Source organism: Clinocottus analis, unplaced genomic scaffold, assembly GCF_023055335.1.
Source record: "Clinocottus analis isolate CAN_PGR_092001 unplaced genomic scaffold, fCliAna1.0.p SCAF_28, whole genome shotgun sequence".
Lineage (NCBI taxonomy): Eukaryota > Metazoa > Chordata > Actinopteri > Perciformes > Cottidae > Clinocottus > Clinocottus analis.
In genome coordinates, this window is record NW_027176020.1 from 2,754,096 (window position 1) to 2,769,158 (window position 15,063).

General features: G+C 43.4%; 3 protein-coding genes across 5 annotated transcripts; all 3 read left to right on the forward strand.

The window, feature by feature from the left end:
- Positions 1 to 426: 426 nt before the first annotated feature.
- jun (Jun proto-oncogene, AP-1 transcription factor subunit) lies at positions 427 to 2,726 on the forward strand. Its single transcript, XM_068592908.1, has one exon. The coding sequence runs from the start codon at positions 1,092 to 1,094 to the stop codon at positions 2,055 to 2,057; it is 966 nt and encodes a 321-aa protein (XP_068449009.1). The 5' UTR covers positions 427 to 1,091; the 3' UTR covers positions 2,058 to 2,726.
- A 5,784-nt stretch (positions 2,727 to 8,510) lies between these two features.
- On the forward strand, positions 8,511 to 10,445 carry si:dkey-86e18.1 (uncharacterized protein LOC557342 homolog). 2 transcript variants are annotated; one of them, XM_068593137.1, is made up of 5 exons: positions 8,511 to 8,639; positions 9,309 to 9,349; positions 9,440 to 9,514; positions 9,610 to 9,799; positions 9,943 to 10,445. In XM_068593137.1, the coding sequence occupies exons 1-5, from the start codon at positions 8,573 to 8,575 to the stop codon at positions 10,443 to 10,445; spliced, it is 876 nt and encodes a 291-aa protein (XP_068449238.1). In that variant the 5' UTR covers positions 8,511 to 8,572. The 2 variants fall into 2 exon arrangements, with proteins under 2 accessions (XP_068449238.1, XP_068449239.1); XM_068593138.1 differs by having other exon boundaries at positions 9,610 to 9,793.
- A 32-nt stretch (positions 10,446 to 10,477) lies between these two features.
- Positions 10,478 to 14,723, forward strand: faslg (Fas ligand (TNF superfamily, member 6)). 2 transcript variants are annotated; one of them, XM_068593139.1, is made up of 5 exons: positions 10,478 to 10,616; positions 12,268 to 12,513; positions 13,334 to 13,379; positions 13,484 to 13,543; positions 13,932 to 14,723. In XM_068593139.1, exons 1-5 carry the CDS (start codon positions 10,536 to 10,538, stop codon positions 14,354 to 14,356), a joined length of 858 nt encoding a protein of 285 aa, XP_068449240.1. In that variant the 5' UTR covers positions 10,478 to 10,535; the 3' UTR covers positions 14,357 to 14,723. The 2 variants fall into 2 exon arrangements, with proteins under 2 accessions (XP_068449240.1, XP_068449241.1); XM_068593140.1 differs by lacking the exon at positions 10,478 to 10,616 and having other exon boundaries at positions 12,213 to 12,513.
- Positions 14,724 to 15,063: the final 340 nt, after the last annotated feature.

Here is a 15,063-nt window from a genome sequence, read left to right on the forward strand (position 1 = left end):
TGTATTCTTGAATAGAGTGGAATAGAATACTTTTGAATAGAATAGAGTGTTATACGATATAACACTGTAATAGAATAAAATAGAATAGAATAGTACGGTACTGTAAAAATAAATAATAGGATACTGTACAATAGCGTAGAATTAAATATAATACTGCATAATGGAATACATAGTAAAGAATATAATAAAAAAGAAGAATACAATATAATAAAATAGTGTAGAATAGAAAATGACATACTAAAATAGACCAGAATAAAGCAGAAAATATCATATAAAATAGAGTAAAGCATATACTATAATGTTCTAAATTATTCATGTAAAAAATAAAAATAAAAATTTTAAATTAAATTTGCTATATTTTTTGTTTGTTTGTTTAGTTCAGTGTTTGTTTTTTGTTTTATATATTATTATGTTTTATTTCTTTTAAACGTACAGAAGCAACACTGACAGTAAAGCGGGTAAACGAGAGATTCAAAAACAATACGTCATCCCACAATGCACCACGCTCACGCTCTCCTCTCTCTCCTTGTACACCATTACCTCATCCCACAATCCACCGCGAGACTGAGAATCCTCTGGGTGGTAGTCAGGGCAACGCGCCTTATCGGAGAGGGAGGGGGCCGGTCCTCCCCACCCCCCAACCCGGCGACACGCCCCCCAGCCAATGGGAGCGCCCCATCGTGACATCATGGCTATTTTTAGAGAGGCGGGCGGCAGCAGATAAGGTTTAGCCTCCACGCTGCCGGGCTCAGAGTATACACACGCGCGCGCCGAGCAGAGCGAGACCCGCGGAAGAGCAGCGGCGCGAGAAAAGTTACAAGTCTCTCTTTTTCGTGGAGGGGTTGGACTCTTTTTAAGTCCGGATACTTTGTCTACAAGCTTCGTGAACGTTATCAAAGAGTAGTAACCTGTGTCAAGAGAAGTGCTCGCTCCAAAAGTTCGGAAGCTGTTTGGTTTTCACGCACAGAGAGGACGTTTTTGGAGACGCGCGTTTGTATTTTCCTCTCAGCTGAGAGCAGGACACTAAGAAGAAGAAGAAACGAAAAGTTTCTTTTGCTGAAGACTTTTTCGTGTGTATAGCTGGTGGTTCCATGTATACCAAGATGGAAACTACTTTCTACGACGACTCCTTGAACGCGTTCTCGCAGCACGACGCCGCCGGCTTCGGCTACAGCAGCGCCAAAGTGCTGAAGCGCAACATGACGCTGAACCTCGCGGACCCGGCGGGCGCCCTGAAGCCTCACCTGCGCGCCAAGGCCGGCGAGCTCCTCACGTCGCCCGACGTGGGCCTGCTGAAGCTGGCCTCCCCGGAGCTGGAGCGACTCATCATCCAGTCCAGCAACGGGCTCATCACCACCACGCCGACGCCGACGCAGTTCATGTGTCCCAAGAACGTGACGGACGAGCAGGAGGGCTTCGCCGAGGGGTTCGTCCGCGCGCTCGCGGAGCTCCACCACCAGCACATGCCGGGCACCGCGAGCGTCACCTCGGCCCCGCAGACCGGCGTGAACGCCGCGCTGCCGCCGGTGTCGTCCGTCGCCGGTGCCGCCGCGTACAGCAACAACAACAACAACAACGTTACCATGCGCTCCGACTCGCCGGTTTACGAGGATTTGAACGCTTTCAACCCGGCGCCGAGTTACACCGCAACGGCTATGTCGTTCCCCGCCTCCGCCCCGCCGCCGCCGCAGCAGCAGCTCCCCATCTACGGGCAGCCGTCCCGGCTCGTGGTGCTCAAGGAGGAGCCCCAGACCGTGCCGGAGATGCCGGGGGACACGCCTCCGATGTCCCCGATCGACATGGAGAACCAGGAGCGCATCAAGGCCGAGAGGAAGCGCATGAGGAACCGCGTCGCCGCGTCCAAGTGCCGCAAGAGGAAGCTGGAGCGCATCTCCCGGCTGGAGGACAAAGTCAAGAACCTCAAGTGCCAGAACTCGGAGCTCGCGTCCACCGCCAACATGCTGCGCGAGCAGGTGGCCCAGCTGAAGCAGAAGGTGATGAACCACGTCAACAGCGGCTGCCAGCTCATGTTGACGCAGCAGCTCCAGACCTTCTGAGGAGGGGGACGGGACGGCCGAGAGAGAGAGAGAGAGACGGAGAGGAAGACGGAGAGAGCAAAGTAAAGACTGCGGTTGAACGAAAACGGACGCGTCCTGTGAGAGTGAGAGTGGCGGCATCTCCCGAACACCGTGACGGGGTTTTGGGATGATGTGGCGCGACACTGGCGGGACCGGGGTTTGGGGTTTGGACAGGGGGGGGCTGCACTGTGCCACGCGCTCCCCCGGTGGCGCGCCCCCACAGAGGGGCCCGGGACAGCAGCCATGGATGAGTGCATCGTCCATGGCATCGTTTTTTGTTTTTTTTTTATACAGAACTGGACTGAAGTTTTGTTGATTTCTTTCTTTTTTTAGTTGTTGCTCCCAGCTCTGCATGGACCTTATCACCACAACCACCACAGGAGACTTTCAGTATTAGAGGATTGTAAAGAACCTGCAATAGAGACTTCAAGCCCTCGAGCTCTAAACGGCTGAACCGTTGTAGCAGCTGAGTTTCTGAGTTACAGAACGATGTACTTTTATTTCTTGATTGTAAGAAATTCAATTAGAAAAGCTTCAAGATTCACTTGTTTTTTTTCTAAAGTTGTTTTTAATGGGGTTTCACTCATTGTTATATGTATATAAGATCAACTTGGAGTACTTATGTTTACCATTTGTAATGAGAATACTGTGTCATTTTTTATGTTTTAGTTTTCTGATCACTTCAGAAAATAATCAATATTTAAGAAAATAAACCAAATGAAATGAAGCAACGTTGCCTCTGTGTTCTTGTACGTGTGTGAAATTACACTCCAAAAAAAAAAAAGAAGGTGGGTGTGCCATGTCAAGCAGCTCCAACAATAAAACATGTTGCAACATGTTGCAAGAGCTGGTACAGTTCCCAGCACCTCAAGGTAAATTCCATTAGTGCAGGTATTGATCCGGCTAAGTGACTGTTGTTCCAGGCTCACTGAGGGAGAACACAGCAGGGCTTGTGTAGATGTTTGAGTTGTGTCTCTGTGGCTCACAGAAACATACCTGAAGAGTATAAAAGTCTTGTGAAAAAAAACCTCCTGACGTTGACACACTGCACTCTGTCCTCACAGCGGGTTAGCGTGAGTGGTTCATCTCCACTGAAGACATCTGAGGGTTTGGCACACAATAAACACAATCACACACTGTGCTATTGCACCATGCAGTTCCTCAGCACTGTACTTTCCGTCCTGTCGAGATTTCAGAAAGCCCTGTGTCGACACAAATAATGTTTTGGTCCTGTATTACAAGTGAATACACATTTTTAATCCATATAAATAAAAAGGGAAAGCACCATTGTGAGTTTTGAGTGTATTCTGGACGCATTGCAGCCGACCAGAGGCTTTAAATGGGTAAAACAAATATAAAGTAGCTTAAAGGATAAACATTTAAAATGTAAATAAAGGACATATCTCCATATTGGAGACCGGCCTTTAAGACAAAGCTGTTAAAAGTGTCTCCATCAAACTATTAAACACATCTTGTGTATCTGTATCCAACTGAAAGTAAAGTAATGTCCACAGTAAACACCTGTTATGAGCCTCGTTCCTCCTTATAGACTTTAATGCAGCAGGTGAACGTGAAGCACGTGGTCAGGTGTGACACTGTACAGTACAGTATGGTGACCTCTCGTGAGTGTCCTTCTCATATTGAACCACTAGAGGGCGACAAAGGCCAACTTAGAGTGATACAACATATATTTTCTTTTCTTTTCACTGTCTACTTCTTTTTAGTCTTTTAATTTCTTATTATTGAAAAAGGAATATTTTCACAACATGCTTTTATGCCAATTCAACAGTTTCAATTTCATTGTTTTATATTTGTTTGTTTTTTAAAGCATGAATAAAATGTCATTACTTGAGGGTTATTTAAGATCCATTATGATCCATTTAAATCATAAACAAATTAAGAAAGTTGGTGTGGAGGGGATTTATTCAAATTTGTTAATAACGTCTAAATAAACTATTCTTATTATCGTACATATTCTTATAAATATTCCTATTATCATACCTATTTGCATTATTATCATACCTATTATTATTATCATATTTATTTGCATTATTATCATACCTATTATTATTATTATCATACCTATTTGCATTATTATTTGTATTGTTATTGTTGTTCATTTTCTTTTTGTTATTCTTATTTATAGACATATTCCATATTTATTGCCAACCACAGTTGATTTGGGACTCATAAGCAAAGTCTATAATTACAGTGCACTCACCACAAAGAAGACACACAATGACACACAATTACACACTGCACTCCTCCTGTGTCATTATAACGATCCTAATGATTCAAATTCCTCTCCAAATCTGCTTTAACCTGTTTGTGATTTCTCAAACCTGGGGGCAGCGTGACACCATGTCCCGGAAGGCGGAGTCCCCGCCCCCACACCATATAAGGAGAGGGAGCGCTCGGAAGATCTACGTCACGTTACGTCACGGAGGAGGGGGCGGGCCTTACGGGAAGTGAGTCGAGCCTCTGCATGAGACGTGAGAGGTGATCAGTGCACCTCCTGAAGGGCGAATCAATGAGAGGAGGAGGAGACGAAACGATTTCTATTTAAGGGTAAATTAATAGATAAATACTAACTCTAACAGAAGGAAATCACATTGAAAGTCAAATATCTGAACTCCACCATAATTTTAGATCTGTATTTCCTGCATTCTATTGTTTATTTATCACGAACAATGCAAAGAAACCAACAAAATAACAAAATGTGTACACATCTGAGTACACTGATAGAAATTAAACACCACGTGACGTCATATTCTTCTGGCTCCTGGAAAGGTGCTTTTAATCATATACTACGTTGTTTTTACAAAAAAAATATTACAGCCTATTTGTTATATGCATTTATTTGACATGTATACTAAATTACATTTTACAAAAATACATAACCTTGATGCATCAATCTCTACCTCAACTAAAGCTGTTAATGCATCAGTAATAATAACATATTTTGATTTATTAAACTACTTTTCAGTAGGATTTTGACTGCAGAGCTTGAGTTTTTAGTCTTGTTTTTGCTGCTTCGTCCATCATTTGACACAAATTAATAAATGACCTGTGTTAGGTGTAATGTTTTTGTAACACAAAATATAATTAAATAAATAATTACAAGATATCTCACTGGCTTTTCAGATGAAGTGAGATGGGATCGAGCAGAACGGAGTTTCGCGGGGAAACGTTATGTCGGTCACATAATCTCTCGAAGGGGCAGGTTGAGCTGGACAGGTCTGCCTGTGTTCTGTTGCTACGGGGCGAGGTGTGTTTTTCCTGAGCAACACACACACACACACACACACACACACACACACACACACACACACACACACACACACACACACACACACACACACACACACACACACACGAGGTACAACGGGGACTTTGCCAAAGTGTGAAAGCTTTTCCCAGTGTGACTAAAATGTTAAATGTGCTCAAAGGGCTTCAACGCGGTTGACCTCCATCAACCCCGACGGCGTGGACGTGATCCGGGATCTCATTTACATTTTCTGGAGTATTTTCTAGAGTATTTTCTTTAGTGCATAATGACCTGAAAATATATAATAAACATGTTTTCTGTTATCTTCAAATGATCCTTTTATATCTACATACTGAGCGGGTTTTCTTCATAGAGCCTACTGTAGAGCATGTTTCTACAGTAGCCCAGAGTGGACAAACCAAACCGTCTTCAGGCTCCAAGGGGGCGCCAAAACAAAGAACACAGGAAATCCTCACCACTAATATCACACACACTCTCTCTCTCTCTCTCTCTCTCTCTCTCTCTCTCTCTCTCTCTCTCTCTCTCTCTCTCTCTCTCTCTCTCTCTCTCTCTCTCTCTCTTTCTATATGGGCCAATCATGTGTTATCAGTTCTTCTTGCAACATCCATCTTGCCGGCTAGATGACGCCAGATCCCACTTTGGCTCCATCGACATGAACTTTCTTTCCTCATGAGGAAGATGTTTCTGATCAAGTAAAGGGAGAGAAGTTAAGAGACTCTTCTTCCCTCTAACCTGCCCGGCAACACGGTCTTGGCCTCCCAATCCTTAATCCTGTCTCTGATGGGCTGGTTTACTTATATACTTCATATTCATAGAGGCAGTTCATATATATAGAGGCATCTAAATAAATTGAGTTGCATAACCTTCATGATACGGTTCTTTTTATCTGTCAAATAATTGATTCAAACATATCAAACTTTGCATCAAAGCCTGTGAAAGGTAATGAGGACATGTTTTATTTGTGTGTGTGTGAATTAGCAAATTAAATAATACAGAAATAAAAGCATAATATCCAGTAATACTTGTTTGGACTAACATATTAGGATTTTTATCTTTAGTTACAAAGCAAATATTGTCCTATTTTCAACACTCTTATTGTCAATAAAGTTGTTTTTTGAATACTTAAAACACAGTTCTGAATCAGACCTTCATGAAACAAGACTTTTCTCTATTTGTGTCGTTGTAAATTAGTCGTGTAGCTCATAAATAACTTCTCCACGTGACGTGTTTTTGATTTTAATTTGTAAAACTACTTTTTTTTTTACGTTACTGACCATGTTGAAAAAAGAAGTAGTGCTGGAAAGTTAGAGGCAGATGATGAAGGTAATGCTGGTGATTCATATCTTCCATGTGAAGCGCTTCTTAATGTATGAATGTGAAAAATAACACGGTGGGATTTGTTTTTTCTTCTCATTTTTCTGTTTCCTCACTGATGCAACATTTGCAGTTCTTAAGTCATTTGTTTGCAGCATCGCTGACTCATCACTTTTCCTGTTTTCGTGTTGCTGTTGTGTTAAATTTTTACTCCTCATTATCATAACGACCGTTTTTACAATGTAAAGATGTTATTATGTCAAACATGTTTTCAGATAATGCGAAATATGTTTACCAGAACCAGAAAGTACATGAATTTCTCAGTGAAACTTCATGTAAAATACCTGATCTGATATATTGTACCTACTCCATGGAAATACATCTTGTATGAACATTTTCGGGATAAAAAACTAAAATAAAAAAGTACCTCAATCTATTTATTTCAGCCAAAAAATATTTAACTTGTTTAAAATGAATCACTTTATTTTTAATTTCAAGACCTTGAAGATCCTTATTTTCAAATTAACTTTACTATACAATGTTTTTAGGTATTCACATGCGTGAGTGGAAAATAGTAACATGAATTAAAAAAGATAATATACATTATTAAGTTTAGTTGTCTCTATTTTTTGTAACCCAAGAAGAAGATCCTAAACAATGTTTGAAGACATTAAAAATAATTCTAAATATATTTTGAACATGAATCAGATTTTTTGTTGTGAAATTTGGAGTGAAGCCCTGAATGAAATGAACACATGAAAGATGACTGGAGCAGCTTGGTTACCTATATGGTTCATAAATCTTGCAACACATTGGGTTCAATGCCTCTTTCACAACCCACACATTTGATAAGGAAACAGTAACGTTATTTTCATGGATTGTTACAACTTTAAAACCCCTTTTTAAAAACCTATTTTTAAGAAACCATTCCGATAAGCAATAAATAAAAATAAAACGTATGATTAAATAAAAGATTGGCTCTATTCAAAAGCCAGAAAGACAATTATTATTATTTTTTTAAATTGTCAGACATTTCAGCTGGATGGAGGCCTGAATGAGCCCACGAGCCCAAAATATCAGTAGCTCCCCTTCTTCACTTTAAAATGTAATGACAAGAGACATTTCCAACCAGGAAAAGGTTAAAAAAGAGCACAAAGAAATATATAACGACTACAAAGAGACACACAAATACCTCAAAGAGACACAAGATGACTACAAAAAGCTGCAAAGTGACACAAAGAGACATTTCCAACCAGGAAGAGGTTGAAATAGAACAGAAAGAAATGACACATAGAGACAATATATAAATATTGATATATTACGACTAAGAGCCACACAAATACTACAAAGTGACACAAAACGACTAAAAGAAGACTGTGCCACTGTGTCATAACCTGCCCACCCTTTACAAAAAGAAAAGCCCTCTGAGGGCGAACAGAAGGAAATCACAACCACAAGCTGTGAACTCCCTTCAGAAGCAGTTTCAACACCAGATGAGCTGGCAAGACTTTTCTACATCAAGTTATTTGTTTCTATTTAAATAAAAAAATTCTGGCTTTGCTCCATATTTGTGGGTCGTTGTGTCAAGTTTGGCATTAATTGATGGATAAATGAATATGGTAACATTTATTTTCTCCATGATACATGTTAAATTAGGAGACAACTAATAGGAGTTAAATTAGGAGACAACACTGAAATTTTTATATATATATTTACACATATGTGTGTATATAATATACACAATGGGTCTCCAGTTTCACGTGCATTGAGATCGGGAGTTGCTCTCGCTGCATGTCACGTGACGGCTGCTGTGCGTCACGTGACATTGTGTTTGTATGAGCCGCCGTGGTCTTGCAGGTTCTTTCTCTCTGTCTCGTAACTAAAGTTTGAAATGGCACGGAACCAGGAGAAGCAGCAAGGGAAGCTGAACAGACTGTGGCTCCAAAAGGAGAGAGACGGTGAGCAGCAGTTTGCCACGACAACCACTTTGATTTAAAACATATGTAGCCGATAAAAACACCCAGCTAGCTTAAACTCTGCTAGCTTAAACTGTGCTAGCTTACACTGTGCTATCTTAAACAGTGCTAGCTTAAACTGTGCTATCTTACACTGTGCTAGCTTACACTGTACTATCTTATACTGTGCCAGCGCTTAAACTGTGCTAGCTTACACTGTGCTATCTTAAACTGTGCTAGCTCTTAAACTGTGCTAGCTCTTAAACTGTGCTAGCTTACACTGTGCTAGCTTACACTGTGCTAGCTTACACTGTGCTAGTTTACACTGTGCTAGCTTACACTGTGCTAGCTTACACTGTACTAGTTTACACAGTGCTAGCTTACACTGTGCTAGCTTTCACTGTACTAGTTTACACAGTGCTATCTTAAACTGTGCTAGCTTACACTGTACTATCTTAAACTGTGCCATCTTACAGTGTGCTACATAAACTGTGCTATCTTAAACTGGTAGCTAGCTCACAGTCGTCAGGGCAACTGGTTTCAATGACAGTTTTAAAGTGATTTTATAATTTTGAGCCGCTTTGAGGTCATTCACAATGTTGCTCAGAATAAATATTGAGCTCCTCAAGACGCCCTAAACTAATATTTTATCTTGAAATGTATAATTTACAGAGGGACGCCTCAAGGATGTGCATGAGCGGAGACCCAAGCTGGTAAAGACAAAGTGTTAAATCGTTCTTGAAAGTTGTTCAATTCATTTAACTTGGTCCAGTTGGTTTCAGTTGCCCTTCTTTCTCTTGCAGTCTACTCTTAATTCAGCCTCCTCTGTGAAAAAGTGGATCCCCAGCATCAAGAAGGAAATCGAGTACTATTTGCAGGCGAGTGTATCGTTGGTGATGTTGATTCCACAGAGATGTTTTTTTGTTGTTGTCTAGAGTTAAAATATCCGTTATTTTGTCATTTCCCTTCTCAGCAGTCGCAGCTGTCTCATTACCCCGAGAGGAAGATCGCAGAGTTCCAGCTGCAGATGGAGGCCTTGGAAAGAGAGTACAAGAGATTCATCACCAAGCTACGAGTTCTGGACCCCGCCTGCAAACACAAGCCGTGGACCCCACGGGCGTACTGCAAGAGGAGAGCAGACACACGGGACCCTGCAGGTAACGGTCAGTGTGCTCAAGCTTCTAAATTAATCTCTCACATACAGCCAACGTTTGTGCTCATAGTTTTAATCATCGTCATGAGTGAATGACTGCTGTGTTAAAGCTCACCGTTCCTCCCTCTGTCTGTCTTCACTCTCATTTCACAGTGAAACGCCCTCGACCCTGTGGGTCACATGACGGGAGCGGTGAGAGTGACCCGGCTGGCGGTTGGACCGGATGTCTCGAACCCTCGGCCCCTGAGAGAATGTCACCTCTTGGGTTTCAAACCCTCTTCCCCGCCAACCCAGACTCTGAAAGCTCAGAGGCCGTCTGCGCGGACCAAGACCGGCCCCTCTCCTTTGACCCTGCAAGGCTGGCGGTGGCCACCGCCGCGTTCAGGGGGGCGGCGCCGCTGCAGCGAGGCTCCTCCCAGACGAGCAGCCTTGCCCGGGTGTTGCAGGCAGGCCTGCCCAACCTGAGCAACGCTATTTCGGGAAGGCGGACATTTTTAACCCGGAGTGAGGATGGCGGCGCAGTGACGGGATCCATCGTCGGACAGACAGGAGCCAGCCAGCACCCAAAGTCCAACGCTGGGACGACGGAGGAGACGGCGGCTCATGTCCTGGGGCTGGACTGTTACTCTTCTTCTGACGAGGAGTGTGACACGTGACGGTGCACATCTTTTTCGCATGGCGCCATAAGGACATTTTTTTTCTATTGGAAACTCGGGCAGTGAATCACAATATCTCGAATAGCATGAATGGAATACCAAAAAGCTGATTTATCAAAACCCTGCACACAAGACCTGCAAAAAGGAAAAGGATGTGTGCAAGAAAAAGAAGTGAGTAATGTCATTTTATTTCAGGTTGACAACTTCCATGTAATTTTTCAGGTGCAACTCCGCTTGCGCAATCAGTCATCGCGACCACATCGACCTCCGTCATGCGACGGAGAGGAGAGAGAGAGAGACTCTGTGGGAAACTGATGGTAATTGACAGAGATGTTTGCTGACTCAGTGATTCATTTGAGTCTCATTTTTTTGCTGCATGAACTGGAACAGCAGCACTGACTGAACACGACCTGGTTAAAGCGTCACAACGTCACCCTCCCACCTAACCCACCCTGTGCCGCCGCTGCTGCTGCTGCTGCAGGGACCGCCAGACACTTCTGGGAAATAGACTCATCAGCTTGTAGCCTGCAGACGCTCTGTGCCGTTTATGGTCGAGTTTGACATATTTTAGCTGGAGCTCTGTGTGCATGGTGGGTTTCCCTTCAGCTCTGCAGGGGCCCTGGACAGAGGAAATGAAACCTTTGCAACATTGGACAGAGCAGAGGCTCAAGAATACACGGCAAAAATGACAAAAATCAAACTTTTGCACAGTTTACTAAATCGCATTTGAAGGTTTTAGTGTCGTCACTTTGCAGAAGCGGCCGCTAATTAATTTGTGTAATAAATTCCATCGTTGAGGTCAGAAAGATCCCCTTCATCAAAGCCCACTAAATGGTGCTAATAAATATGTGCGAGCAAATTTTTAAACGAAGAAGCTGTCTGATGGAAACCGTTGCAACCACAACGATGGAGCTGCGTAATTGCTCTGTCTCCTACGAGACGAACCTGACGCTGGCAGAACGACCACAGCGGTGTGTTCGTGCTCGGCTTTCCAGTAAGCTCATCTGTGAGGTGTTGGTTTGGGGTTAAAAATTTTAACCCTCTGTAAAAGTATCACAGTCTCTCGCTGGCAGCTTTTCAAAAGCAGTGAAGCCGAGGCTGAAGCGCTTATCCTTTTCATGTGGCAACAGCATCTTCCCACCAAGAATACACTGCGTGCTGCTGCAACTGCTGTGTCACTGTTTACCAACACGCTAGTAAGCCTCTTTAAACACTAATGGCATGATCGTAATAATATATATACAGATTCAGGGCATGCTTCAGATGTGACAAACCTGAGAGGAACATAAATCCCTCAGCAGCAATGCAAAGTATGCTACTGGCCTACAATGACTGGTTGCATTTCACACAAAGTGTGTTTCGTAATCTTTCCTTTCTTGGAATTTGTGAAAAGGTTTCTTTTCTGATGACTTGGATGCTGGTGGTTAGTGAGGTTGGGGGTCATCTGAAACCTCAAGCTTCCTCTGGCTTCCTCTCCCCTGAGACTGAGCCGTTTTGTCTTGACGCTCAGAGGTTGAACCAGGAAGCGCACGAAAGACCAGAACTGTGTGTGATAGAGCTGAAGTTGTGTGGTTTTATGGTAATATCATGCAGCGAGGTGGAGAGAGAGATGAGTTGAAGGTTTCTTGGTTTGTCTAAGTTAACATAGACTCAGTCCTCTATGTGTGTGGGAGGAGTTTGTGGGTATGAATGCCTTGACAGCTGACGAGATAGAGGTACACACCTCCTTCGTGCAGAAGGCGACAGATGCACACAACAGTTTGTCTCTCACGGCAGCACCTGCACCATGAGCTGTGACCAGCAGAGCTACCCGTTCCCACAGGTGTTCCTTGTGGACGATGGCGGCGGCCCGCAGCACTCCGGCCAGCAGCCGAGCCTTGTGCCCTGCTGGTCCTTCCCGCCGGCCCAGGAGAGGGCGAGGCCCCGCAGCAAGAGCCGGGGCTGCATGGGGGTCAGCCCTGGCGTGGCCCTCATCGTGCTGATGCTCTTCCTACTTGTGTTCGTGGCCCTGGGGTTCGAAGCCTACCAGATCCGCAACATGCAAGCAGAGCTGAGTGAGATGAGGAAGGTGAGGAAGGTGAAGGAGTGACAGGGGATGCGATGCAGAGAGTGTGTTTGTTCGTGAGCTCTTGATAACGGCAGAAGTGTGTGCAGAGAAGTAGTTCTGAGCTTGTAGAGCGCGAGTAGATGAGAAGTTGCGGCTCTCCGCTGGAGCTGCAGAGATTAAGTTGTCAACTATCATAATTATCGCAAACTCCTTTTTTTCTTTCTTTTTGTTATCGGTTTGAGTAATTTCTTTCAGGACAAAAGTCAAACTGATTTATTTGGAGCTTCTTAAATGTAAATATGTTCTGGTTTCTTCACTGAATCTCTTTTTTGAGGAAATAATCAACGGAATAATCAATAGTCCAAAGAATGGTCAGTTGTAGTTTTACTTTTTTTGAGAAATTTGCAATCCAGTAGAGGGTTGCCACGAAATAATGTCAATATTAATATCATTACTTTGTGCAAAAAAAAAATCTCTCCTTGTGCAGTTTTAATGGGAGCAAATACATTTTAAAAAAGGTGCAAACTCTCTCACCTTTGGAAAGAAGAGGAGGTGATTAAAAGGTGTCAGGTGGGAGAGTGGAAAAACAAGCTGGAAAGTTAACGCTGCAAAAGTTTGATAATTACTTTGCCATTATTTGCAGAGTTAATTCAGCTCACTTCTTGCTCTGACATTTAAAATCGCTAAGCACGGACTTAATCGTTCTGTCTGTGGTCACCGGGCCAGAGAGACAGGATTTCCTCCCTTTGAAGGGCTCTGTGAGGACTTCTAAAAGAGTGTGTGTGAGTGTGAGAGATGTGGTAATGAGATTTTCTCTGTTTCTCTTTTCGTCTCGCTGAAGGTTTCGACATCAGTGGCTGAGTTCAAGGCGCCACAGAAGCAGATCGGTAAATACAAACACCACACTTGTTGTTATTCCCAACAAAGTGAGAATGTTCCCGATGAAGAAAGTCAAAGGAGAGGAGATGTGACTCTGATCTGCTCTTTTCAGCTCACGAACCTGAGATGAACCGAGAGGACGAAAAGGACCGACCTGCAGCGCACGTGATAGGTGAGATGATAATAAAATAAACGCAACTTACTCTTACTTACTCTCCTACTGAATCTCTTACTTGCTCAGTCTCTTACTTACTTACTTACTCTCTTACTTACTCACTCTCTTACTTACTCTCTTACTAACTCTTTCTTACTCTTTTACTGACTAACTCTTTCTTACTAACTCTTTCATACTAACTCTTACTTACTCTCTTTCATACTAACTCTTACTCTTTCTTACTAACTTTTACAAACTCTCAAATTTACTCGTTCTTACTCTCTTATTCTTACTTACTCTTTTATTCTTACTTACTCTCTTTCTTACTAACTCTTACTTGCTCTCTTGGTCCTCCGTTCTGCATGTGAATGAAAGACACAACATCCTCCTCTCCTCTCTCTCGCAGGGCGGATCGAAACGGAAAAGTTCCCGAAGACCCTGCGATGGGAGCCGCAGGCGGGCCGGGCGTTCACCTCCGGCGGGGTGGCGTACCGGTTCGAGGACGGCGCCCTGCAGCTGAACGAGAGCGGGCTCTACCACGTGTACTCGCGGGTGGAGCTGATCTTCAAGGACTGCTCGCCCTCGTCCTCGTTCGTGCACTCGGTGTTCGTGAGGCGAGCGGGGGGCCGCTCCTCATCTTTGACCCTGATGGAGGCCCACAGGGCGGGGTTCTGCTCGCAGCAGCCGGGGGGCCACGCCTGGACCACAGAGAGCTACCTCGCCTCCGCCCTGCGGCTGCAGAAGTCTGACAGAGTTTTTGTGAACGTATCACACCCCTTATATCTCAGTCATTCACATTACGCCAACTTCTTCGGTCTCTACAAGATCTGAGGCCTTTGTGTGTGTGTGTGTGTGTGTGTGTGTAGTAATGATACTCGTATGAAAGCCGGTGAGAATGTTTCTGATTCTTACTCACCGCTTTGATTTCTTGTATGATTGCTAAAACGTAATACCTGAACTGAACAGCTCCATATGAAATGGTGTGCAACGTCAAAACCTCTGGGGAAATATTGCACACTCATTCTCAATAATGCCAGCTTTTTAAAATTGGTTCCAAGACACATGCATATACAAATATTGTGTGTATTTTTTATGAATGTAGTCAGTAAACACTAACAAGCTGATTTAGTTGTAGCGTTTAAAAACAAATATTTATTTCACGGTGGATCTGATGTCTAAATGTGTGATATAATGGTTGGAAATGAATAAAGATATAATTTAAGTTTTTTTTTTTCTCTGAGCATGTAATGAACACCCACACAAATTTTGTTCATGACCACTGGAAAGTATTTAGATAAGTACACCAACTCACATGGGGTGTTTCTCCACACAGCGGACCCGATTTCCATATATTCCATTAAAAGGTACACCACACGTCTGAAAACAGGTAGGTATGCACTTTGACACATGCTCTTGCACTCTGAAAAGAAGCAGAAATATAAGACCAGCTCGCAGAGTGCACTTGCATGGTTGCAGTTCAACACCCTGGTCGCGATGTTCTCTCACCACACCACAAACATTCATGTCGGTGAGAAGAT